The 26,139-nt window shown below is 43.0% G+C and overlaps 1 protein-coding gene across 2 annotated transcripts in view; it reads right to left on the bottom strand.

Annotated features, from left to right (window-relative positions):
- The window catches only part of ITFG1 (integrin alpha FG-GAP repeat containing 1), a 220,484-nt gene that overhangs the window by 127,272 nt on the left and 67,073 nt on the right, over positions 1–26,139 (bottom strand). For both annotated transcript variants that reach the window (XM_068128708.2, XM_068128709.2), the window contains exons 5-7: positions 24,839–24,913; positions 18,857–18,954; positions 13,408–13,454 (exon numbers count right to left, since the gene is read on the bottom strand). In XM_068128708.2, coding sequence (XP_067984809.2) covers positions 13,408–13,454; positions 18,857–18,954; positions 24,839–24,913 — 220 coding nt within the window. The remainder of the gene's footprint in view (positions 1–13,407; positions 13,455–18,856; positions 18,955–24,838; positions 24,914–26,139) is intronic.

Here is a 26,139-nt window from a genome sequence, read left to right as displayed (position 1 = left end):
ATAATCTTTTATTGATTTTAATTATACAATTAATCAATCAATTATTGTACACCTCTCCCTCCCAATGCAGTCTCTATGAGCTGCACTGCGGTATTGCCGGGTGCCTCATGCGCATGTGGGCGGTGTACTTTGAATGTATCTGTACTTGTTTTCTTTCTTTCTTTCTTGTTTTCTTGGTTGTCAGGGCGATATCTCAGCCATCCTTTGAGCTAGGAAGCTGAAAGTACTTTGTCAAAAACGGTAAAAAAAAAAATTTTGATTAATCAATTAATTGATGAGTTATTTAATTATTAGCGATTAATTAAGTACTTATACATTTCCCTTCTCTTCTGGCCATTATCTCAGGCACCTTTTGAGTTCTGAAGCTGATATTTGGGCATGCCAATGACCTAGTGATTTGGCTGCAAACGCTATTTTTTATTTATTGATTTATCAATTAATCAATTAAGCGATTAATTATTTAATTATTCGATTAATGACAGGAAAAAAATATTTTTTTTTTTTTTTTTTTTTTCTTTTGTATACATAATCGAGGCTCGTGAAAGAGCTAACATTTATCACACAAACAAATCAAACAGATAAACAAACAAAGTATATAAAAAGGGGAGTGGTAGACAAGATGGGGAGAGAAGGGGAAGCCAATAAACACAACATTTGAGAGCAGGGACATCGGCAATGTGTGGGAGGGAGAGGGCTTGGGGAGAGGCGGCGTGGGAAGGGGGTGGGGGGGGGGGGTGGGAGAAGTATAAACACAAGGACACCAAGGACTTCCAGGAAAGAAGTTGGTATTTCAAAAAAGTGGATTTGGGGTGAAATTAGCAGGGGTAGAAAAGATCAAGGTTTTGGATGGGGGAAGATAAGAGATGGTGGTGAACAGCTGTTTTAAAGACCTGGAGGGTGGAGTGGGATTGAAGAGAGTGAGGGAGTTTGTTCCAGAGGCGGGAGAAAAGAGGAATGAAGGAGTGAAGGTGAGCAGAGAGTCTTGATTTTGGCAGTTTAACCATAAGAGGGTTGCAGGCAGATCTTGTGCGACCTGTAGGATTATTTGGGGGACAGAGCCCAGAGAGAGCTGGAGGAGCAAGGCCGGAGAGGAGTCGGTAGAAGACAGAAAGACCACCAACTTGCCTGCGGTGAGTAAGTGAAAGGCCCTCGGAGGTAGCTTCATCACGGGAGATTCCAATGATTCTGAACGCTTTGGTTTCAGCAGCGTGAAGACGAGCTAGGTGTGAGGGAGGAGCACCAGCCCAGAGGGGAGAGCAGTATTCCATTGAGCTGCGGATGAAAACCTTGTATGTGGTGAGGAGCTCAGGTGTGCCAAGGAAGGACTTCGCACGACGGAGGATGCCCAGTCGGCGACTGGCTTTGGAGGCCAGATTTGAAATGTGGTTTTCCCAGGAAAGATCATGGCAGATAGTGAGACCCAAAAGCTTGAGTGACAGAACTTCATGGAGAGGATTATTCAGAAAGTGGATGGGAAGGTTGTCCAGTCGGTCTTTTCGGAGAGACATCGTAAGAGTGTGAGATTTGTCAGGATTGAAAGACATGTTCCACTTGTTTGCCCAATCTGTGATTTTGTCCAGGTCTGCAGAGAGTGAGGAGGCTGCAGACTGCCGATCTGAGGGATGAGGAATGGAGCGGCAGAGAGTAGAGTCATCAGCAAAGAGATAGAGAGGATTTTCAAGAGAGTCGGAGAGATCATTGATGAAGACCAGATAAAGCACAGGGCCCAGAACACTGCCTTGGGGAACTCCAGCCTGAACAGGAGGAGATGAGAGAAACCCATTCAGGGCCACACGTTGACTACGACTAGAGGAAGTCCGCCAGCCATGCGTGGAGATTTCCATGGATACCAAAGGAGGAGAGTTTGGTGAGCAGTTAATCGATTAATCGCAGACAGCTCTAATTTCCTGTTTGGCATTGAGGACCTCCATCCATTGTTGAGACAGCAGAAGCAGCATGTCCAGAGTAGCGTGACCTGGTCTGAAACCAAATTGATGATCAGAGATCAAGCCATTGGAGAAGAGGAAAGATTTCATATCCGAAGAAATGATAGATTCCATGACTTTGCTGATAATTGGGAGAAGGCTGATTGGTCTGTAGTTGCTAGGATCTGTTTTTGCACCTTTTTTGTGTAAAGCGGTGATGTTGGCTGATTTCCAAGCAGATGTCAGATGACCTTGAGCAAAAGAGAGGGTGAAGAGAACAGAGAGAGGGAGTGAAAGAGCGGAAGAACAGGATTTTAGGACCCATGGGCTGATGCCGTCAGGTCCAGTTGCAGAATCAGAGTCGAGGGTTGACAGAAACTTTTCCATCTTGTCAGGAGGAAAGGACCCAGAGTCCAGGAGCAGCTGGGTACGACTGGGTATGGTGGGTACAGAGAGGGATGGGTTTGGGACACAAGATTTCGAGGCAAACACAGAGTTGAGGCATTCAGCTTTTTCACGTGTGGAGTCAGCTGTGTAGCCGTTTGAGGTAGGGGAGGGGATTGAGGGGGAACAAACACCAGAAACAGATTTGTCCAGATGCCACCAGGATTTGGAAGAGGGAGACAGATAAGAGAGTTCGGTCTTGAGAACAGAGATATTATTTCCTAATTATTAAAGTTACAGATTCTGATGAAATGGTGGTGGTTTATGTGTTCTATTAGCGAATTGATTAATTATTTCATTTTTTTATGATCATTATTTATTTATTTTCATTATTAATTATTTATTTATTTTATTTCTCCTCTGGGCAATATCTCAGGCACCTTTTGAGCTGGGAAGCTGATATTTGGACATGACAATGACCAAGTCATTTGGCTGTAAAAAGTATTTTTTATTTGTTGATTAATTAATTAATCGATTAATTATTTAATTATTCGATGAATGACTTAATTAATTAATTTTTTTAAGTTACAGATTCGGATGAAATGGTGGTGGTTTATGTATTCTATGAGCCAATTGATTAACTATTTAATTTTTTTATGATTATTATTTATTTATTTTCATTATTAATCATTTATTTATTTTCTTTCTCATCTGGGCTTGCTTCGATCTCTCCACGGCATCAAAGTTTGAGTGCTTTCCCGTTCGTTTCTTTGTCAAATTTCCGCTGGGTATTTTGTTGTGTATGTGTTATTGTGTGTTTCTATTTGGTTTTGGTTTTTTAGTTGTTGCAAATTTATGTGTAATTAGTCGTTTCTTTGTTCGCGCCTCGTGTGCCTCGTGTGCCTCGTGCGGCCTGGTGTCTCGTGCGGCCTCCATGTCTCGACTTGTGCCCCGCCCCCTATATCCCGTTTTTCTTTCACCTCTGCTCCTGCTTTCTCAAATCCACGTTCTCACTTAGAGACTTTTCCCAGATTGTTTTTCATGGTTTTGTTTAAATATTAATTTAAATATGTTTAAACCGCAGCCGTGATGCTGACGCCACCCCCCCCCCCCCTCCCACCCCCCAGAATTTCCATGTTTTAAACGTTTCCCAGTGTGTACCCTGGATTAGAATAGGTACGCCGTATCCCTGCGTGTCGTAAGAGGCGACTAAGAGGGTTGGCGTCAGGAAGGGCATCCGGCCCTAAAAACATTGCCTCAAAAAGAGAACCATGACAATTACAACTACATGTGGGCAGGGTACAGCCCGAAGTGGAGATCGGTTTCTGAGGTTTGGGACATGGAATGTAGGGACAATGACAGGGAGATCAGGAGAAGTGGTGGAAGTATTGGTCAGAAGAAGAGTGGACATATGTTGTGTGCAAGAGACGAGATGGAAGGGAAGTGGTGTGAGAATGGTGAAGGGTAGGCAGGGACAGAAATACAAGTTTGTGTGGCAAGGGTGCCTGGAGGGTGTGAATGGTGTTGGTGTCCTGTTTTCTGAGGAGTTTGTAGACAGTGTGGTGAGTGTGACTAGAGTGAGTGATAGGTTGATGATGATGAAAATGATGATTGGAAAGCTCTTGGTGAACATCATCTCGGGATATGCTCCGCAGGTTGGTCGGAGCGATGAAGAGAAGGACATGTTCTGGTGTGCGATAGAGAAGCTGATGGAAAACGTGAAAGATGAGGAAGTTGTTGTGGTAGGAGGAGACCTAAATGGACATGTGGGAAGGAGTATGGATGGTTTTGACGGAGTTCATGGGGGTTACGGATATGGTGTGAGAAATGGAGAAGGTGAAAGGATTTTGGAGTTTGCTGATGGAGCTGATTTGTTGATTTGTAATACTCAGTTCCAGAAAGAGGATAATAAGCTTGTTACATACACGTCAGGTGGGTCGACGACAACCGTTGACTACCTGATGGTGCGTAGGCGAGATAGGGGGCACCTCCGGGACACAAAGGTGATCCCGGGGGAGGAGGCTGTTTCACAGCACCACTTGGTTGTCTGCGACGTAAGGGTAAAAGGTGCGAGGAGAGCTCGGCACGTGAAGTACCAACCGAGAATGAAGGTGTGGAGGTTGAAAGAGGTGACAATAAGGGAGGCATTAAAAGAGAGGCTGAGTAGGGTCGAGGATGATGTGGTTGAGCTTGAAAGTGGTTGGATGTCAATGAAAGCTAGTCTGTTGGGAGCCGTTGGTGAGGTATGTGGATGGACAAAAGGACAACCGAGGCACTCGGAAACATGGTGGTGGGATGATGAAGTTGGAAAGAGGATTGACGAGAAGAGGAAGAAGTTCAAGGAGTGGCAGAAGGTGAAGGGTACGGGAGCAGAAACAGCAGAGCATGAAAGTTATAAGGCAGCCAGGAAGGCTGCAAAGAAAGAGGTAGCAAAGGCGCAGGAGGCATGTAGGAAAATGTTCGGAGAACGCTTGGATTCGGAAGAGGGTCAGAAAGCAGTATTCAGGATTGCAAAGCAGATAGCGAAAGAGAGGTGTGATGTGATGGGGGTGAGTTGCTTGAAGGATGAAGTGGGACAAATCGTTGTCGACCCAGATGGAATTAAAGGAAGATGGAAAAGATATATGGAAATGCTGTTGAATACAGAGAATGAATGGGATGGCAACATAGAGAGTAACCCAGTTTTAGGACCGGCAGAGAAGATAACTGAGAAGGAAGTTGAGGAAGCGATAAAAGCAAAGTAGGGTAGAAAAGCGGGAGGGCCGACGGGAGTTGTGGGAGATATGTTGAAGGCAGCAGGAAGTTGGGGTGTGAAAAGAATGACAGAGATCTGTAATCTGGTGGTGAAAGAAGGCCGCATTCCAGTGGTTTGGGAACTGAGTACCCTCGTCCCTCTATACAAGGGGAAAGGTGACCCTCTGGAGTGTGGCTCGTACCGAGCGATAAAGTTATTGGAGCATGGAATGAAGGTATTGGAAAGGGTGTTGGAGAGGAGGATAAGGAAGAAAGTGAAGATCGACGAAATGCAGTTTGGATTCATGCCAGGAAGAGGAACGACAGACGCGCTTTTCATTGTGAGGCAGTTGCAGGAGAAGTACATGGAGAAGAGGAAGAAGTTGTTTCTTGGGTTTGTTGATCTGGAGAAAGCATTCGATCGGGTTCCACGCAAAGTATTGACATGGGCATTGAGGAAGTTAGGAGTGGAGGAATGGTTGATCAGAGTAGTGATGGCAATGTACAAAAGAGCACGCACAGCTGTAAGGACGAAGGATGGGAACAGTGGTGAGTTTGAGGTGAAGGTGGGAGTGCATCAGGGGTCGGTACTAAGTCCACTACTATTTGTAGCTGTGATGGAGGTGCTGGCTCAGAACGTAAAGGAGGGTTTACCATGGGAGTTGTTGTATGCAGCTGATCTGGTGTTGATTGTGGAAAGTATGGATGGACTGAAGGAAAAGATGAACACGTGGAAGGAATGTATGGAGACAAAAGGTCTGAAGGTGAATATCGGAAAGACGAAGGTGATGGCAAGTGGTAAAGCATGTGGTGAGGTGGAAAGAACTGGAAAGTGGCCCTGTGCTGTGTGTAGGAAGGGTGTCGGAGTGAACTCCATTCAGTGTACAATGTGCGCTGAGTGGGTTCATCAAAAATGTAGTGGTCTGAGAGGGTCATTAACAGTGTGGCAGCTACATTCAAATGTAAGGTGTGCACAGAGGGAGCTGCAGATGGAGGAAATGTTGAGTTGGATCTTGGAGACGACGTGAAGCTGAAAGGTGTGAAAAGATTTTGCTTCCTCGGAGACATGCTGAATGGAGAAGGTGGATCAGACACAGCAACGATTGCTGGAGTGAGATGTGCATGGAAGAAGTTTCGGGAACTGAGTGGCGTGCTGATGAGGAGGGGAGTGTCGTTGAAGCTGAAGGGAAAGGTGTATGCTGCATGTGTGAGAAGTGTTATGATTTATGGGAGCGAGACATGGGTCATGAATGTAGAGCAGCAACGAAGGCTGGAAAGGGTGGAAATGGGAATGGTTCGGTGGATGTGCGGAGTATCGTTGAGAGAGAGGAAGACAAATGATGAATTGCAAAAGATGATGGGAATAGAGCCTGTGATTGATGCTGTGAAGAGGAACAGGTTCAGATGGTTTGGTCATGTGTTGAGGAAGGATGAAAGTGACTGGTTGAGAAGAGTGATGGAAATGAATGTAGAAGGAAGTAGAGGACGGGGAAGACCGAGAAAGACTTGGCTAAGGATGGTGGAAGAAGAAATGCGGGCAAGGGGGTTAACAAGGAGAGATGCAGAAAATAGGGCAAAATGGAGAAGATTGTCATGGGGACCGCAAGGCTAACCCCCGCTCTAGCAGGGAAAATGGCCTTTAAAATGCATGTTGTTGTTGTTGTTGTTGTTTCTCATCTGGGCAATATCTCAGGCACCTTTTGAGCTAGGAAGCTAATATTTGGACATGACAGTGACCAGGTGATGTGGCCATAAAGGATATTTTTGATTTATTGATTAATCATTTAATCGATTAATTATTTATTGATTAATCAATTAATTATTTAATTTTTTATTAACGACTTGTTTAATTAAATTTCTAAAAGATACATCTTTGGATGAAGCACTCGTGGTTTAGTTATGTTATTAGCCAATTGATTAATAAAATATTTTATGATAATCTTTCATTGATTTTAATTATGCAATTAATCAATCAATTATTGTACACCTCTCCCTGCCAATGCAATCTCGATGAGGTGCACTGCGGTATTGCCGGGCGCCCGAGGCGCCCCGGCAATGCCGCGCTGTAGGATATTTAATTATTTGGCATGGGGGCGGTGTACTTTGAATGTATCTTATCTGTACTTGTTCATTATTTTGTCTGTCTGTTTGTTACTTGCAAAATCAAAGATTTTTCAAGTATATTGGTTGGTCTTATGCATTATTCTGTCTGTCTGGCTGGCTGTTTGGCTGTTTGTTTGTCTGTCTGTATGTCAGTCGCCTACAGGTCACAATTTTCTACCGATCTTCACGAAACTTCACCAAGCAGTAGAGGTCGTCACAATTGAGAACCCTATTGATTTTGAGGTCAAAAGTCATCTGGAGGTCAAATTTCTAAAATCGCCATTTTTCATCAGATGGACTTGAAAATTGAACAGCATTGCACATTGAGTCACTAAAGGAGGTAAACGAACTATTTGAGTTCAAAACGTCAAAGGTCATTTCAAGGTCAAGCTTCTAAAATCATCAACTTTAATCCGAAAAATCACCAATTTTAATCCTATTGACTCGAGCTTTGATCAAGATCGTCAATTTTAATCTTAATGAAATTGACAATTTGATGTATCCATGGCAACCTTTTTTGGGGGCGGGGGGAGGTGAATTTTGCAAGTATCGTGCTCTGCATGACGTCTTCTTGTTACTTGCAAAATCGAAGATTTTTCAAGTATATAGGTCGGTTGCGTTTGCGGTTCCGTCCGTCTGTCTGTCTGTCTGTTTGATTGATTGTTTGTCACCGGCCTACAGGTCACAATTCTAAACCGATCGTCACGAAACTTCACCAAATGGTGGAGTTGGTCATAAGTAAGAAGCCTATTGCTTATGGGGTCAAAAGGTCAACATAGGCCAAAGGTCATCAACTTTGCCGAATTTCTAAAATCCAGAATTTTCATCCGATTGACTTGAAATTTGAAGAGGACTTGCATATCTGGTCACTGAATTCAACCACCAAGTATTTTTGAGGTCAACATAGGCCAAAAGGTCAACATAGGCCGAATTTCTAAAATCCTCCATTTTCAGCCAATTGACTTGAAATTTGAAGATGACTTGCATATCTGGTCACTGAATTCAACCACCAGATATTTTTGAGGTCAACATAGGCCAAAAGGTCAACATAGGCAAAGTTTTTAAAATCCTAAATTTTCATCCGATTGAATTGAAAATTGAACAGCATTTGCACATTGAGTCACGAAATAGGGAAACAAACTATTTTTCATGTCAAAAGGGCAAATGTCAACTCAAGGTCAACCTTCCAAAATTATCATTTTTCATCTGAAAAATCGTTACTTTTCTTCCTGTTGACCCGAGCTTTGATCAAGATTGTCAATTTTAATCTTGATGAAATGGACCATTTGCTGTATCAATGGAAAACTTTTGGGGGGAGGTGCGGATTTTGCAAGTATCGTGCTCCGCATGATGTCTTCTTGTTTGTTTATGTGTCTGTCTGTTAGCGAGATATCTCAAAAGGTTGTGGACAGATTCGGACGCAATTTGGCAGAGAGGTAGTGTATGTGACATCGACGAAATGATTAGATTTTGGTGAAGATCTGGATTCGGATCCAGATAGTATAATTTTTCAAGTGATTCTTCACCATTGGGAGATAGGGCCAAAAACGATATATAGCAGGATATCTCAAAAAGTTGTGGACAGATTTGGACGAAACCTGGTGGGCAGGTTGTGTGTATGACAAGAACTAATGACAATATGACAATTGAGTGGTGGGGATAAAACGGATACATAGTACGATATCTCAAAAAGTTATGGACGGATTTGGACGAAACTTGGTGGATCTATTGGGTTTGTGACTAGGACGAATTGATTCCATTTTGGTGAAGATCTGAATACGGATTCGGATACGAGAATTATTCAATTTTTAAGTGATTCTTTACCATTGAGAGATTGGGTGAAAAGCAATATACAACATGATAAAAAGTTATGGATGTCTTAAAAAGTTAAGGATGTCTTATGACTAAACTAGGGGGATGAGTTTGTTAGGTGACGAGAACAAGCCGATTAGATTTTGATTCAGGTCCGAATCCAGATACGGCCTATTATTGGGATACAAAACAAACTGTTCAGCCTGGCGGAGGTATGCACTCTATCGAGTGCCGTTCTAGTTGAAGTATGTTATCCTCCATGGGAAGCAAGGAGAAGCTGATATTTCAGGCGTTAACCCTCTTTTGCTCCAATGAAGGGATAACACCCAAAACGTCAGCCTTGCCTTGTTTCCCACAATAGCTCGCATACCTCAATCAACATCCTATTGATTTTATCCATTGTTCTGAACATTACTTACAGCTTCACTTCGTTTGATTAAAGTATACAAGTTTTAATTTGATTGGGAAAAAAAAATTACATTCCCACTATTGTCGAGATGTTGATGACATTCTGAACAACCTTTGCACATTTGATGGACAGTTTTTTTTTAATCCTATATTATCGCTGCATAACCAAAGGAAGGCGACCGACGTACATCATCTTGGTGGATAATAAAATAATTTGTTAAAAATATTATCCTTCAATGATGAAAAGTTGCCAGGTTTAGCTTTTCAAACCATCACAGAACATCAAAATGCAACATCAGGATTTTACGTGAATCCAAAAGTAAATAAAGTACCTCAAAAATGGTGCAGAAAAGGCACACAATTCATTATAACAAAGTCAGCATTATAACAGGAACCTGTAATGCCTCACACAGGGAAACATATTTATAATCGCATATAAACATCGCGGGTTCGTTTATTGGAGTCGACACAAATCGACAGGCTGGCACATCACACCCACACAAGCTAAAAAAAAATAAAACAAATCACCGGAAGTATTTTTTTAAGTTAACATCTTCATGGGAGAATAAACGGAGACAGTCAGTAGCGACGAGCCTTTGGCACATCCTGCCCAAACAAACGGTATACAACAACAACAACAGGCATTTTAAAGGCCATTTTCCCTGCAAGAGCAGGGGTTAGCCCTGTGGTCCCCATGACAATCTTCTCCATTTTGCCCTATTTTCTGCATCTCCCCTTGTTAACCCCCTTGCCCGCATTTCTTCTTCGACCATCTTCAGCCAAGTCTTTCTCGGTCTTCCCCGTCCTCTACTTCCTTCCACATTCATTTCCTTCACTCTTCTCAACCAGTCACTTTCATCCTTCCTCAACACATGACGAAACCATCTCAAACTGTTTCTCTTCACAGCATCCATCACAGGCTCTATTCCCATCATCTTTCGCAATTCATCATTTGTCTTCCTCTCTCTCAACGGTACTCCACACATCCACCGAACCATTCGCATTTCCACCCTTTCCAGCCTTCGTTGCTGCTCTACGTTCATTACCCATGTCTCGCTCCCATAAATCATAACACTTCTCACACATGCAGCATACACCTTTCCCTTCAGCTTCAACGACACTCGCCTCCTCGTCAGCACGCCACTCAGTTCCGGAAACTTCTTCCATGCACATCTCACTCGAGCAACCGTTGCCAAGTCTGATCCACCATCTCCATTCAGCATGTCTCCTAGGTAACAAAATGTTTTCACACCTTCCAGCTTCATGCCGTCTCCAAGATCCAACTCAACATTTCCTCCATCTGCAGCTCCCTCTGTGCACACCTTACACTTGAATGTAGCTGCCACACTGGTTAATGACCCTCTCAAACCACTACATTTTTGATGAACCCACTCAGCGCACATTGTACATTGAATTGAGTTCACTCCGACACCCTTCCTGCACAAAGCACATGGCCACTTCCCAGTTCTTTCCACCTCACCACATGCTTTACCACTTGCCATCACCTTTGTTTTTCCGATATTCACCTTCAGACCTTTCGTCTCCATACATTCCTTCCACTTGTTCATCTTCTCCTTCAGTCCATCCATACTTTCTGCAATCAACACCAGATCATCTGCGTACAACAACTCCCACGCTAAACCTTCCTTTACGTTCCAAGCCAGCACCTCCATCACAGCTACAAATAGTAGTGGACTTAGTACCGACCCCTGATGCGCTCCCACCTTCACCTCAAACTCACCACTGTTCCCGTCCTTCGTCCTTACAGCTGTGCACGCTCTTTTGTACATTGCCATCACTACTCTGATCAACCATTCCTCCACTCCTAACTTCCTCAATGCCCATGTCACTACTTCACGTGGAACCCTATCGAATGCTTTCTCCAGATCAACAAACCCAAGAAACAACTTCTTCCTCTTCTCCATGTACTTCTCCTGCAACTGCCTCACAATAAAAAGCGCAGCTGTCGTTCCTCTTCCTGGCATAAATCCAAACTGCATTTCATCAATCTTCACTTTCTTCCTTATCCTCCTCTCCAACACCCTTTCCAATACCTTCATTCCATGCTCCAATAACTTTATCGCTCGATACGAGCCACAGTCCAGAGGGTCACCTTTCCCATTGTATAGAGGGACGAGGGTACTCAGTTCCCAAACCACTGGAATGCGGCCTTCTTTCACCACCAGATTGCAGATCTCTGTCATTCTCTTCACACCACAATTTCCCGCTGCCTTCAACATATCTCCCACAACACCCGTCGGCCCTCCCGCTTTTCTACTCTTCATTGCTTTAATCGCTTCCTCAACTTCCTTCTCGGTTATCTTTTCTGCTGGTCCTAAAACTGGGTTACTCTCTATGTTGCCATCCCATTCATTCTCTGCATTCAACAGTATTTCCATATATCTCTTCCATCTTCCTTTAATTCCATCTGGGTCCACAACGATTTGTCCCACTTCATCCTTCAAGCAACTCACCCCCATCACATCACACCTCTCTTTCGCTATCTGCTTTGCAATCCTGAATACCGCTCTCTGACCCTCTTCCAAATCCAAGCGTTCTCCGAACATTTTCCTACATGCCTCCTGCGCCTTTGCTACCTCTTTCTTTGCAGCCTTCTTGGCTGCCTTATAACTTTCATGCTCTTCCTTTTCTGCCCCCGTACCCTTCACCTTCTGCCACTCCTTGAACTTCTTCCTCTTCTCGTCAGTCTTCTTTCCAACTTCATCATCCCACCACCATGTTTCCGAGTGCCTCGGTGGTCCTTTTGTCCATCCACATATCTCACCAACGGCTCCCAACAGACTATCTTTCATTGACATCCAACCACTTTCAAGCTCAACCACATCATCCTCTACCATACTCAGCCTCTCTTTTAATGCCTCCCTCACTGTCACCTCTTTCAACCTCCACACCTTCATTCTCGGTTGGTACTTCACCCGCCGAGCTCTCTTCGCACCTTTCAACCTTATGTCGCAGACAACCAAGTGGTGCTGTGAAACAGCCTCCTCCCCCGGGATCACCTTCGTGTCCCGGAGGTGCCCCCTATCTCGCCTACGCACCATCAGGTAGTCAACGGTTGTTGTCGACCCACCTGACGTGTATGTAACAAGCTTATTATCCTCTTTCTGGAACTGAGTATTACAAATCAACAAATCAGCTCCATCAGCAAACTCCAAAATCCTTTCACCTTCTCCATTTCTCACACCATATCCGTAACCCCCATGAACTCCATCAAAACCGTCCATACTCCTTCCCACGTGTCCATTTAGGTCTCCTCCTACCACAACAACTTCCTTATCTTTCACGCTTTCCATCAGCTTCTCTATTGCACACCAGAACTTGTCCTTCTCTTCATCGCTCCGACCAACCTGCGGAGCATATCCCGAGATGACGTTCACCAAGAGCTTTCCAATCATCATTTTCACCATCATCAACCTATCACTCACTCTCGTCACACTCACCACACTGTCGACAAACTCCTCAGAAAACAGGACACCAACACCATTCACGCCTTCTGGGCACCCTTGCCACACAAACTTGTATTTCTGTCCCTGCCTACCCTTCACCATTCTCACACCACTTCCCTTCCATCTTGTCTCCTGCACACAACATATGTCCACTCTTCTTCTGACCAATACTTCCACCACTTCTCCTGATCTCCCTGTCATTGTCCCTAAATTCCATGTCCCAAACCTCAGAAACCGATCTCCACGTCGGGCATCAGACTTTTCGTCGTCATAAATGGAGTGATTTCCACCCTTGCTTCGATCGGGTTCCCCACCTTGAGTTTTGACGAGAGGGAGTGGGGTCCCCCACGGGGTACTTCGGGCTGTACCCTGCCCATATCTAGTTGTAATTGTCATGGTTCTCTTTTTTGAGGCAATGTTTTTATGGCCGGATGCCCTTCCTGACGCCAACCCTTTTAGTCGCCTCTTACGACACACGCAGGGATACGGTGTACCTATTCTAAACCGGGGTATACACCGGGGCCAAACAAAGGGTATGACACAGTTAATTGTGACAATTGCTACTAAAACCTTACCTGGTTCTGCCAAACTTCATATTTATCACGTAGTGTGAGCAGTAGATCTATGAGACATGAAACAAATGATTATGTTCTGATAAATGATTACAAATCACCATCCAAATCCCATTTACACACAGATCAACAAATTACACAGATCCCCATCCAAATCCCATTTGCAAAATTTACTTTCATTTAATGGAATTTCCAGTGTGATCCAATCACCCGATGGAGTAAGCCTGATGTTGGCTTAACTGTTAAGGTGGCTGGCTTGAGATTTTAGAGTCCTGAATTCAAGCCCCTGTTGTGCCGTTGAAATAACTCCAGGTGGGTTGACTCAGCCTGCCATCCTTCCGAGGTCGGCAAAATGAGTACCAGCTTACGAGTAATCGGGGGCATTGCATCAGCGGCACGGCCACGCACCCAGAAAATGATGCAGCCAAGCAGCCACAGGCTGCAAACAAACCAACACCACCCAATGGAGTCTCACCATTCAGAGAAACTTGCAGGGGGTCCCACACCCACAGTTTTAAATCAGGAAGTGTCTCAACAATTTAAGTTTGTCAACTGTATGTGCAATTCAAGGAATGAAAGCTTAAATTTGAACATGCTACTGGACCAAAGGCACAAAAATGACAATCAAGCCGAACGTCTTCTGATTTTCAAATCCCAAACCACACTGCTTCACCAGTCACAGTTGTTCAACCACTTTTAAAATCTTAGCTATTTGCAGTCTACTTGCTTTCTCTTAATCTCTCTCCTCTTTGTTGCTGTCATTTTTACTTATCTACTCATTGTATATACAGTAAACCCTCAAATATCGCGGGTTTTTAATAGTGTGGGTTTTGACCAATAGCCGGCAACCGATTGTGTCATCACACGACTTCATTTTGACCAATCACGGTTTTTGAGCTGAGTAGTCATTGTCCGCTTGTGTTTGATTATCTCATACTCCAAGCCTTTTGATGTTTCTCGCGCACTGTTAATACTTAATAATGGCACCCAAACCTAAAACTATGGACAAAATTAATTCTGCCAAAAGGCAGAGAAAGGCAATGATGCTGTGTGAAAAATATAACGCACAATAAATAAATAATGCACAATAACGCAGGGGATGTTGAAATAAAATTAAAATTATAAATGGCAAGTGGAGAAAAAAGGTGGATATATAAAAATAAAATAAAAATCTGTGGGATGTGGCACAACTAAATTAATCTTCATTACGACGTCCATGTATGCTTATCTACAAAAGACTATACAGACACGGCTGTATGTACATTGACATAAATACGTCAGGGGGTTGCCATTGCTTACCATGCACGTTTCGATACGTTTTCTATTATTATGGGTGGTTGAAGACTGTCACCTTTGATTGGTCAATTTATTTTCATTGACAAACTTTTAAAGATTTCCCACCATGGGGTTTTCATAAGAGTTTTCTTTTTATGTTTTTAATAAATCTCTTTGCCAGCCAATCTCGTCTGTTTTTCGACGATTTTCTGCCGTAAAGAATAGTTTATCCAAAGGTGCACGCATGCACGTGATGACAAACATTTTGTTTTTGTTGGCCATCGCATTTTGAGGGAATATTTTCACCTAATTTTCAATCTCTTCAGCAAAGGACTTCTGTGACTCACTGGGACTGACACAATCCGTCAATTTCCCAACCTGGATCTCAGTCAACGGAGCATCTTCTCTTCTGGACTTGGTTATGACTAACTTCCCTGAAAATGTCTGCTGCTCTTCTTCTGCTCCAATCGGCTCATCTGATCATGTGCTTGTTAAAGTGGACATCTCTCTGACCATTCTCAGAGAGCCTCCTCAGCGTCGACGAGTCTGGCATTTCACTCAGGCCAACTGGCACGGTCTTCAAGCAGCCATCAATCATCTGGACTGGTCTCCCATCTCTACTGGCTCTGACATCAACTCATCCTGGGAATTCTTCCAAAGTAAATTGCTCTCTCTCGTGCACAGATTTATCCCATCTCGTCTTCAGTTGTCATACGCTTCCTCCCGTCCATGGTACACGGAATCTTGTGGTGAGGCTATTGCCCAGATACAACTTGCTTTCGTCTCCTGGAAAGCAAATCCAACGGAAGGAAATCTCATTTCCTTTCACAAAGCCCGAAACAAGTGTGTCCCCACCCTCAGGAGAGCCAGGAAACAATATCTCTCCGTTCTCTGGACAGAACTCTCTTATCTGTCTCCCTCTTCCAAATCCTGGTGGCATCTGGTCAAATCTGTTTCTGGTGTTTGTTCCCCCTCCATCCCCTCCCTCACCTCAAATATTCCTACAGGTCGCACAAGATCTGCCAGCAACCCTCTGATGGTTAAACTGCCGAAATCTCGGCTCTCTGCTCACCTTCACTCTTTCATTCCTCTTTTCTCCCGCCTCTGGAACAAACTCCCACACTCCCTTCAATCCCTCTCCTCCCTCCAGGTCTTTAAAACAGCTGTTCACCACCATCTCTTATCTTCCCCCATCCAAAACCTTGATCTTTTCTACCCCCACTAATTCACCCCAGATCCACCTTGTTTGAAATTCCAACTTCTTTCCTGGAAATCCTGGCAGTGTCCATATGTTTATACCTCTCCCACCCCCCCCCCCCCCCCTTCACATGCCTCCCCCCCAAAGGCCTCTCCCTCCCACAGATCTCTCGATGTCTCCATGTCTCTCGGTCCCTGCTCTCAAATGTTGTGTTTGTGTCCTTCCCCCTCTCTCCCCATCTTGTCTACCGCTCCCGATGTTATTTGTTTTATGTGTCCGTTTGTCTTTCTGTGTGATTAATGTTCGCTCTTTCACGAGCCTCGATCTTGTATACAAAAAAAATAAAAAAAATAAACGGCCACACGGCTGACTCCGCACGTGAAAAAGCTGAATGCCTCAACTCTGTGTTTGCCTCTAAATCTTGTGTCCCAAACCCATCCCTCTCTGTACCCACCATACCCAGTCGTACCCAGCTGCTCCTGGACTCTGTCCTTTCCTCCTGACAAGGTGGAAAAGTTTCTGTCAACCCTCGACTCTGATTCTGCAACTGGACCTGACGGCATCAGCCCACGGGTCCTAAAATCCTGTTCTTCCGCTCTTTCACTCCCTCTCTCTGTTCTCTTCACCCTCACTTTTGCTCAAGGTCATCTGCCATCTGCTTGGAAATCTGCCAACATCACCGCTTTGCACAAAAAAGGTGCAAAAACAGATCCCAGCAACTACAGACCAATCAGCCTTCTCCCAATTATCAGCAAAGTCATGGAATCCATCATTGCTTCAGATATGAAATCTTTCCTCTTCTCCAATGGCTTGATCTCTGATCATCAATTTGGTTTCAGACCTGGTCACTCTACTCTGGACATGCTGCTTCTGCTTTCTCAACAATGGATGGAGGTCGTCAATGCCAAACAGGAAATTAGAGCTGTCTCCCTTGACATATCACGTGCCTTCGATATGGTCTGGCACCCCGCTCTGCTCACCAAACTCTCCTCTTTTGGTATCCATGGAAATCTCCACGCATGGCTGGCGGACTTCCTCTCTAGTCGTAGTCAACGTGTGGCCCTGAATGGGTTTCTCTCATCTCCTCTTCCTGTTCAGGCTGGAGTTCCCCAAGGCAGTGTTCTGGGCCCTGTGCTTTTTCTGGTCTTCATCAATGATCTCTCTGACTCTCTTGAAAATCCTCTCCATCCCTTTGCTGATGACTCTACTCTCTGTCGCTCCATTCTTCATCCCTCAGATCGGCAGTCTGCAGCCTCCTCACTCTCTGCAGACCTGGACAAAATCACAGACTGGGCAAACAAGTAGAACATGTCTTTCAATCCTGACAAATCTCACACTCTTACGATGTCTCTCCGAAAAGACCGACTGGACAACCCTCCCATCCACTTTCTGAATAATCCTCTCCAAGAAGTTCTGTCACTCAAGCTTTTGGGTCTCACTATCTGCCATGATCTTTCCTGGGAAAACCACATTTCAAATCTGGCCTCCAAAGCCAGTCGCCGACTGGGCATCCTCCGTCGTGCGAAGTCCTTCCTTGGCACACCTGAGCTCCTCACCACATACAAGGCTTTCATCTGCAGCTCAATGGAATACTGCTCTCCCCTCTGAGCTGGTGCTCCTGCCTCACACCTAGCTCGTCTTCATGCTGTTGAAACCAAAGCTTTCAGAATCATTGGAATCTCCCGCGATGAAGCTAACTCCAAGGGCCTCTCACTCACTCACCACAGGCAGGTTGGTGGTCTTTCCGTCTTCTACAGACTCCTCTCTGGCCTTGCCCCCCCCCCCCCCCAGCTCTCTGGGCTCTGTCCCACAAATATTCCTACAGGTCGCACAAGATCTGCCTGCAACCCTCTTATGGTTAAACTGCCAAAATCAAGACTCTCTGCTCACCTTCACTCCTTCATTCCTCTTTTCTCCCACCTCTGGAACAAACTCCCTCACTCTCTTCAATCCCACTCCACCCTCCAGGTCTTTAAAACAGCTGTTCACCACCATCTCTTATCTTCCCCCATCCAAAACCTTGATCTTTTCTATCCCCGCTAATTTCACCCCAATTCCACTTTTTTGAAATACCAACTTCTGTCCTGGAAGTCCTTGGTGTCCTTGTGTTTTATACTTCTCCCACCCCCCCCCCCCCCTTCCCACACCTCCTCCCCCCAAGCCCTCTCCCTCCCACACATCTCCCTGCTCTTAAATGCTGTGTGCTCTCAAGCGTTTGTGTGCTTCCCCTTCTCTTGTCTTCCACTCCCTCTTTTTATATATTTTGTTTGTCTGGTTGATTTGTTTGTGAAGTAAATGTCAGCTCTTTCACGAGCCTCGATTCAGTATACAAAAAAAAAAAAAAAAAAAAAAAAAAAAACAGTGGGGGTGACTTTCAAATTAAATTCCAGTTTGACTGGGCTTTTCAGAAATTGGTAGACCGCGTTTTATTACTTTTTCAACAAAAATCTAGTCTTTTTTTTCTGTAATTAATTACATTCTATATTTTTTCAGTGTAAAATTCTGTTTTCCATTTCAAGTCCAAGATTATATGAATTCTGTCTGTTTTCTGCAATCATGGAAAATCATTGTCGTTATATATATTGTTTGGATTGATGTGAATACAAAATATTCCATGCATTTTTTTTCAAGCAAAGCCCTGCCATTGGACTAAATAGGATACGTGTGTTTAACATAATGAAATGCATTTTAGAGGCGAAATAGAAAACACATTTTTTTTAAATGAAGGATAACTAGATGTGGTAAATGAACAAATTTTTCATTTTATCCCTGTGAATGACAAAATGCACCTATGAAGCAACAAAAACTACTTCAATTATTTTCCTGGTGATTGCTGTGGAAGCAACTATGTTTTGTCCAAGAGTGGCTGTAAAATACAAGTGACATCACTATTGTTTATCCCCAATCATGGACAAAACATGAAAGCCTCTGGGCAAGCAAGTCAACACAAATGAGGAGGAAAGCAGTGGCAGCATTGACCTGCAGTGAAGTCTCCATTGATATCGAGGAAGGCATGAGAGTGAGGAATCCTTGGTGGAAGCCCAATCCCGAAGTCAGATGGCCAGCACACAAAGCTCCTGCATGGTGAAAAAAATAAATCAAAAATTTTTTTTCACTCCATGTGTATGTACAGTGTGTACAGTCGGGGCCAACAATATTGGGCACCCTTGCACCTTTTTCAAATAACTCTTCTCCAAAAATAAGTTGAAATTGACATAAGTATTTGGTCTCCACAATTCTTTATTTCACTGTTAATATTACAGAACCTTTGTTTTTGATTCAGAACTTAATATATCCTTCTTTTTTTTTTGCATACAACATCGAGGCTCGTGTAAGAGCTAAAATCACAAGAAAAGAAAAAAAAACGGACACACAAGACATACAAAATATGGAGCGGGAGACAAGATGGGGAGAGAGAGGGAAGCACACAAGTACAACAGCAGAGAACAGGGACAACGGAAGATCTGTGGGAGGGAGGGTGCTTGGGGGGAGAAGGCATGGGAAGGGGGGTCGGGTGGGGGTGGGGGGGGGGGTGGGAAAGTATACTACACATCGACACTGCTGGAACTTCCAGGAAAGAAAAAAGTCGGTATTTCAAAAAAAAAGTGGATTTGGGGTGAATTAACAGGGGTAGAAGAGATAAAGGTTTTGGAAGGGGGAAGATAAGACATGGTGGTGAACAGCTGTTTCAAAGACCTGGAGGGAGGAGTGGGATTGAAGAGAGTGAGGGACTTTGTTCCAGAGGCGGGAGAAAAGAGGAATGAACGAGTGAAGGTGAGCAGAGAGTCTTGATTTTGGCAATTTCACCAGAAGAGGGTTACTGGCAGATCTTGTGCGACCTGTAGAAATATTTGAGGGACAGAGCACAGAGAGAGCTGGGGGAGCTAGGCCGGATAGGAGTTGGTAGAAGACAGAAAGACCACATACCTGCCTGCAGTGATTGAGTGAAAGGCCCTCGGAGTTAGCTTCATCGTGGGAGTTTCCAATGATTCTGAAAGCTTTGGTTTCGACAGCGTGAAGAGGAGCTAGGTGTGAGGCAGGAGCACCAGCCCAGAGGGGAGAACAGTATTCCATTGAGCTGCGGATGAAAGCCTTGTATGTGGTGAGGAGCTCAGGTGTGCCAAGGAAGGACCTCGCACGACGGAGGATGCGTAGTCGGCGACTGGCTTTGGAGGCCAGCTTGGAAATGTGGTTTTCCCAGGAAAGATCATGGCAGATAGTGAGACCCAAAAGCTTGATTGACAGAACTTCTTGGAGAGGAATGTTCAGAAAGTAGATGGGAGGGTTGTCCAGTCGGTCTTTTCGGAGAGACATCGTGAGAGTGTGAGATTTGTCAGGATTGAAAGACATGTTCCACTTGTTTGACCAGTCTGTGATATTGTCCAGGTCTGCAGAGAGTGAGGAGGCTGCAGACTGCCGATCTGAGATATGAGGAATGGAACGGCAGAGTGTGGAGTCATCAGCAAAGAGATAGAGCGGATTTTCAAGAAAGTCAGAGAGATCATTGTTGAAGACAAGAAAAGGCACAGGGCCCAGAACACTGCCTTGAGGAACTCCAGCCTGAACAGGAAGGGGAGATGAGAGAAACCCATTCAGGGCCACACGTTGACTATGACCAGAGAGGAAGTCCGCAAGCCATGCGTGGAGATTTCCATGGATACCATAGGTCATAGGAGGAGAGCCGTTTCGGAGATAGAGGGAGAAAGTTGAAGAAAAAAAATCCAAGATGGCACCCCATACCATGTGACCTATGACGTTATAATTAGCAGTAACATTTTATACATGTCTAGCAAATGACTTGTTGAAAATTTCGTGCCAATCGGACTAAAAGTTGTAGAGAACGTTACTTTTAAAGTTTTCGGACATGAAAAACAGTGGCGGAAGAAGAAAAAGAAAAACTCTAGCAGTTTTAATCGGTATTCCTCTACATTGTATGTAGAGGAAAGCTAACAAGATGTCAATGGGGATTGAGAAAAAAAATCAAATTAAAACATTCACATAAAAAGAGTATCAATACAGTATTTTTGAATGCTTCATTTGAGCTTTGGCAAACTGTTTTTTCATCCTCACTATTGTAATAAAGGTGGTAAGTTACCCTAGTTTTGACAAGACATATGCTATGCATAAAAATGGGGAAGGAAAAAAATTCAGATTATGATTTTGCTTTTGTAAAATGTAGATACTCAGAATGCTTTCACAACACGCATTGAGAATTCTTCCTCTTCTTTAATGGCCACAATTATTCCCACGTTCTTGATGGGTTGACCGTGGAAAGCTTGGCCCAAGTCTTTCATGAACTACCTGGCCAGGCCTGATGTTTGATTAAATTTAGTGCAGGAATTTGGAATTTGGCCATGGTGCCTGCCGGTGATGACTCGCCTACTATTCGGGAAGAACACCGTGGGATCTTTAAAGTCTACAAACTATTGCCAACAAGCAGAATGCCCGTTTAACGTCCATTAGCGACAGCTCACGCATTGAATCATCCCGAAGGTGAAACACCAGAATGCAGTTTATAGCTGCGTCGGGATTCAAACCTAGGCTAGATGACTGAGACGAGTGAGTATGCTTCTAAAAGGACATCAACATTGTAAATACAAATATACGTATAATTGTTTTTTAATTAGTTTGCTCCAATTTTGTTCAAATAGGTAACGAATGTCCATCTTCTTGGAAGTATACATATTCAATAAGAGAAAACATCAATAAGAATTCCTACCACAAAAAACCCCCACCTTCTGCTTAATAGTCACATGGAATTTGTTTTTAAAAAACTAATTGCATAATCTTCCGATCTACATGCGTCAACAAAACAGAAAGCTATCCTTTTCATGACAATATGGTGGAAAATATCCATGCAGCTGGAAACGTAAACTGCAAGCCTTCGGAAGAATAATTTCTGTCCAAGAAAACCATTATTTTAATGCAAATGGCAGTTTTTTGGGGGTTTTTTGGTTTTTTTGCACTGCAGTACTCACCTCTAAAAAAAAAACCCTCTGCTCTGAAACGTACAGTTCCACAAAACATCACCAATTGGATCCAACTAACAGGCTGACAGGAATTGTGGGATTGTGGTTGTAATTCTAGGCTAAAGAGACTACAGAGACGAGCAACAAGTGAGCTTGTGAAGAAATAGAGAAGCAGAGGTATACCTCAAAGGGCCTCATTTACAGAGCTTTGTGAGGTTTTTGTGTAGTGTCGAATGAAAGATTATAATGCTTCTCAATAAAACAATGTAGTATCTCGCACGGTTCCACATGCAAAGATCCCTGAACAAAAACTCAAACATCGAAAGAAAAAAATAATAAAGAAAAACAAAAACAATGAAGCAAGAATGTTTAAGTTAAATAGATAAATGACGAAGCTGCATGTCCTATGCATGTTGATGAAACACATTCAAATCCATGTTGATAAAACATTCAAATCTTTGTCTTGTTTAAAATGTTTTTCTTCAGTGAATCTTCTTGTACGATGGTTTAAGACGGTTAAACTAATAACACTCGATGTCTTTCAGGGTGAATTTTAAAATGTAAACTACCTTCCTGTAAATAAACTTTAACACATGCAAATAAAAAATTTAACACATGCATTGACTTTCGCACCATGTTTTCTCTTTTCCTGAGAAAAAGACGATAAAATGAAGGAGCGAAAGGGTGTGTGTGTGTGTGTGCGTGTGCGTGTGCGTGTGCGTGTGTGTGTGCATGTGTGTGTGTGTGTATGTGCAGGTAACTTTGCATAATGAAGAAAAATGAACAGAATGAAATTTTAAAAATAAACAAACAAGTACAGATACATTCAAAGTACACCCCTCTCCCCTCGCCCCCCCCCCCCACCCCCATGCCAAATAAATAACATCCTCTAGCGCGGCATTGCCGGCGCCCCTTTGGCGCCCAGCAATACCGCCATGCAGCTCATAGAGACTGTATTGGGAGGGGAGAGGTGTACAATAATTGATTGATTATTTGCATAATTAAAATCAATTAAAAATGAGCAGAAAATATTTTATTAATCAAATGGCTAATAGCATACCGAAACTACCAGTGCTTCATACGAAGCTGTAACTTTTTAAAAATTAATTGTCATTAATCGAAAAAATTAAATAATTAATTGATTAATCAATAAATCAAAAATATCCCATATAGCCACATCACTTGGTCACTGGTCGTGTCCAAATATTAGCTTCCTTGCTCAAAAGGTGCCTGAGATATTTCCCTGATGAGAAAGAAAATAAATCAATGATTAATAATGAAAAAAAAAATTTATAATTATAAAATAATTAATCAATTGGCCAACAGAATACAAAAACCACCACCGTTTCCTGTAACATTAAAAAAATTAATCAAGTCATTAATCGAATAATTGAATAATTTATATTAATTGATTAATCAATAAATCAAAAATAGCCTTTACAGCCAAGTCACTTGGTCATTGTCATGTCCAAATATCAGCTCCCTAACTCAAAAGGTGCCTGACATAATGCCCAGAAGAGAAAGGAAAGGAATAAGTACTTAATTAATCGCTAATAATTAATAATTAATCATAAAACAAAAATACCGTTTTTGCCAAAGCACTTGCTCACTATTGTGCCAAAATTTCAGCTTCCTAGCTCAAAGGATGGCTGAGCTAATCGCCTGGACAAACAAACAAACAAGAAAACAAACAAACAAACAAACAAATGAAAAATCGGTCAGAGACCGAGGACTTGCCGGGATGTACATTTTTTATCGGCCATTTTGGACAAATATGGCTGACGAACCACGTGACCGATGACGTCATCATTGTTTGTTTTCTAAAATAATTTATTCCTAGATTATGCTCAAGAAATTTCATCTTGATTGGATGAAGTTTGGTACTTGTCAAAATATGACGTCATAATTGAGGTACATATGACATCATCATCAACATATTTTATTCCCCATGGAGAGTTCTTTACAATGAGCCATGTCTCAATTTTTTCTATTCAGCACTTTCGGAGATATAGAGGTGCAAAATTTTTCGGTTTTTCCAAGATGGCGGCCGAACCACGTGACCGATAAAGTCATCAATTTTTTTTTTTCTCCACCAGTTTATGCCGACATCGCGCTCAAGAAATTGCATCTTGATTGGATGAAGTTTTGTACTTGTCAAATTATCAAATTATGACATCATAATGGAGGCCTTGGGCCAAGAGAGTTAAAAATTGGGCACAGTCTATTCCAGGGCAAGACAAATATGTGTGTAAAGTTTGGCGATTCTACGTGCAACGGTGTAGACGTAGTACTGCGAACAAACAGACAGACAGACAGACACAGACAAACAGACAAACCAACCGATCAACATACTTGCCGGAATCTTTTCCGGCAAGTAACAAGAAACCGGAGTGAAAACCGAGTACTCCCTTTCAGAGCGCGTCATTGACGGGCCATGGCCACCCCTCGGTGCCTGGCAATGACGTCATGCAGTGCCTGGAGATGGCATAGGAAAGGAGCGGTGTAAAATATCCAAAAAGGAATGCGCGCGCGCGCGTACTTTGTCATTGAATACCGCTCGCTCGTGAACCATCGTCGTCTCCTGACTTGTTTAATACATTTTGTTTGTGTCATTAAAAAGCAATGAGAAGTACAAGTAGGCCATGTCGTCCACTCAACATGCCCTTGAGAAAGGCTTAACGATTGATCACACTTACCGGTAGTCTGCATCGATTCCACCCATTGAAATAACACGATGACGTCGCATTGGGTGCTCAGGAGACATAGCGGTTAGAGCAAACTATAGAAATTGAGCTGGTGTGAACTGCTCCGAACCACTCGTGGAGGTATCAATTACAAAGGTCACACGGTATTTGTACATGCACATGCATACAAGCGATAGGAATGCAAAAGAGGACGGAGTGCAGAAACGAATAAGGAAGGAAAGATGTATGCATGGAACATGCAAGATTCAGAAAAACGAAGCAAGATGCAAGTCGTGAAAAACACACACCTGTTTTTCACAGAGCACACAGAGAAGCCATCACTAGTGCTGACCAGCAGCTCCGGCACCATGTCTCCATCATAACTGAAAACAAAACCATGATTAGCAAAGGGAAGTGTCATCCGCATGCACAGATTCAGCAAAGTTTATCCTTCAATTATGATTTTCTCTCGAACTCGTAGAAATATCACACAAGTAATTTTACTTACAATGCCCAATAATATTGGATTGCGAGCCATAAAACGCAATCTAATAATTCTGATATTGGATCGACCTTTTCTCAGAAACGACAGCGAGCAATCCTATTATTATGAAAGAGTGCTTAATTTCATGGTCGACTTATGTGGACTATATTGTTTATAAAAGGCAGAATAATGCAAGTAGCTTAGTTTTTGTTGAGAGTTGTTATTGCAGTGCTGGTAATCAATACCCATAATCATGTATTTCCTGCTTTAATGCATGTGCTGAAAAATAAATATGGCAGCAAGCAAGATAACAAATGGGGTAGAGCAGTGAATAATTTTGAAATTTACATTCTAGGAAAACATCATGCCTATTGAGAGTTGAAGACAAATGGCTGACAATTAGGTCAATTATTGCCCAATAAGGATCAACGTTAGAAAGCACCTTGTTGCCAAGAAGATTTTGATTAACGAGGTCATTTTTCCTCGTTTTAAAAAAAAAAATTAAAAATAAACGTTTGCCAAGTTAGCCTTAAAAAGCGGCAGGAATAAAATTAACCCAAAGGACAATAGTGACAAAGAGTGAATTTGAAAACATTGTATGAAAAGGAATAAATAAATAAATAAATAAATAAATAAATTAAAACATGTAAAAATTAAAATTAAAAAAAGAAAAGCAAAATGTATTAAACTAACATAGGCTATACCGAGCACTGGCACAGGGGTGGGGGAATAACCGGCACTGCCCAAAATGGGGAGGGGGGGGGATACCCGGCACCGCCCGGCTGAGTAAGCTTTCCTCGGCAGTGATTTCGGGACTTGTTGGACATTGAAAAGCTATGGAGTTATTGGCCTCATCGTGATTATCTTTTGCCTGCGGGCAGATTGCCTGACCCCACATATCAATATATACTTTATATCGGCCTTTGGTAGCCTCAAAACGAATGTCAACCCCAATGTGTGGTAGGTTCAAATCTTACCCAGATTCTGAAGTACTTACACTCAAAATTTGGGGCCTCTCAGTGCTACGGTTCAGCCGTGAAAGATTAACGTACAAACGCACAAACACAAACACTTGAAAAATATGTATATAGAAGATAAACTCGACCATGAACAACAGTCTACTTC

This window comes from Myxine glutinosa, chromosome 9, assembly GCF_964187855.1.
Source record: "Myxine glutinosa chromosome 9, kmMyxGlut1.1, whole genome shotgun sequence".
Lineage (NCBI taxonomy): Eukaryota > Metazoa > Chordata > Myxini > Myxiniformes > Myxinidae > Myxine > Myxine glutinosa.
Note: the sequence above shows the minus strand (reverse complement) of the source record. Positions and strands in the feature narration are given on the sequence as shown.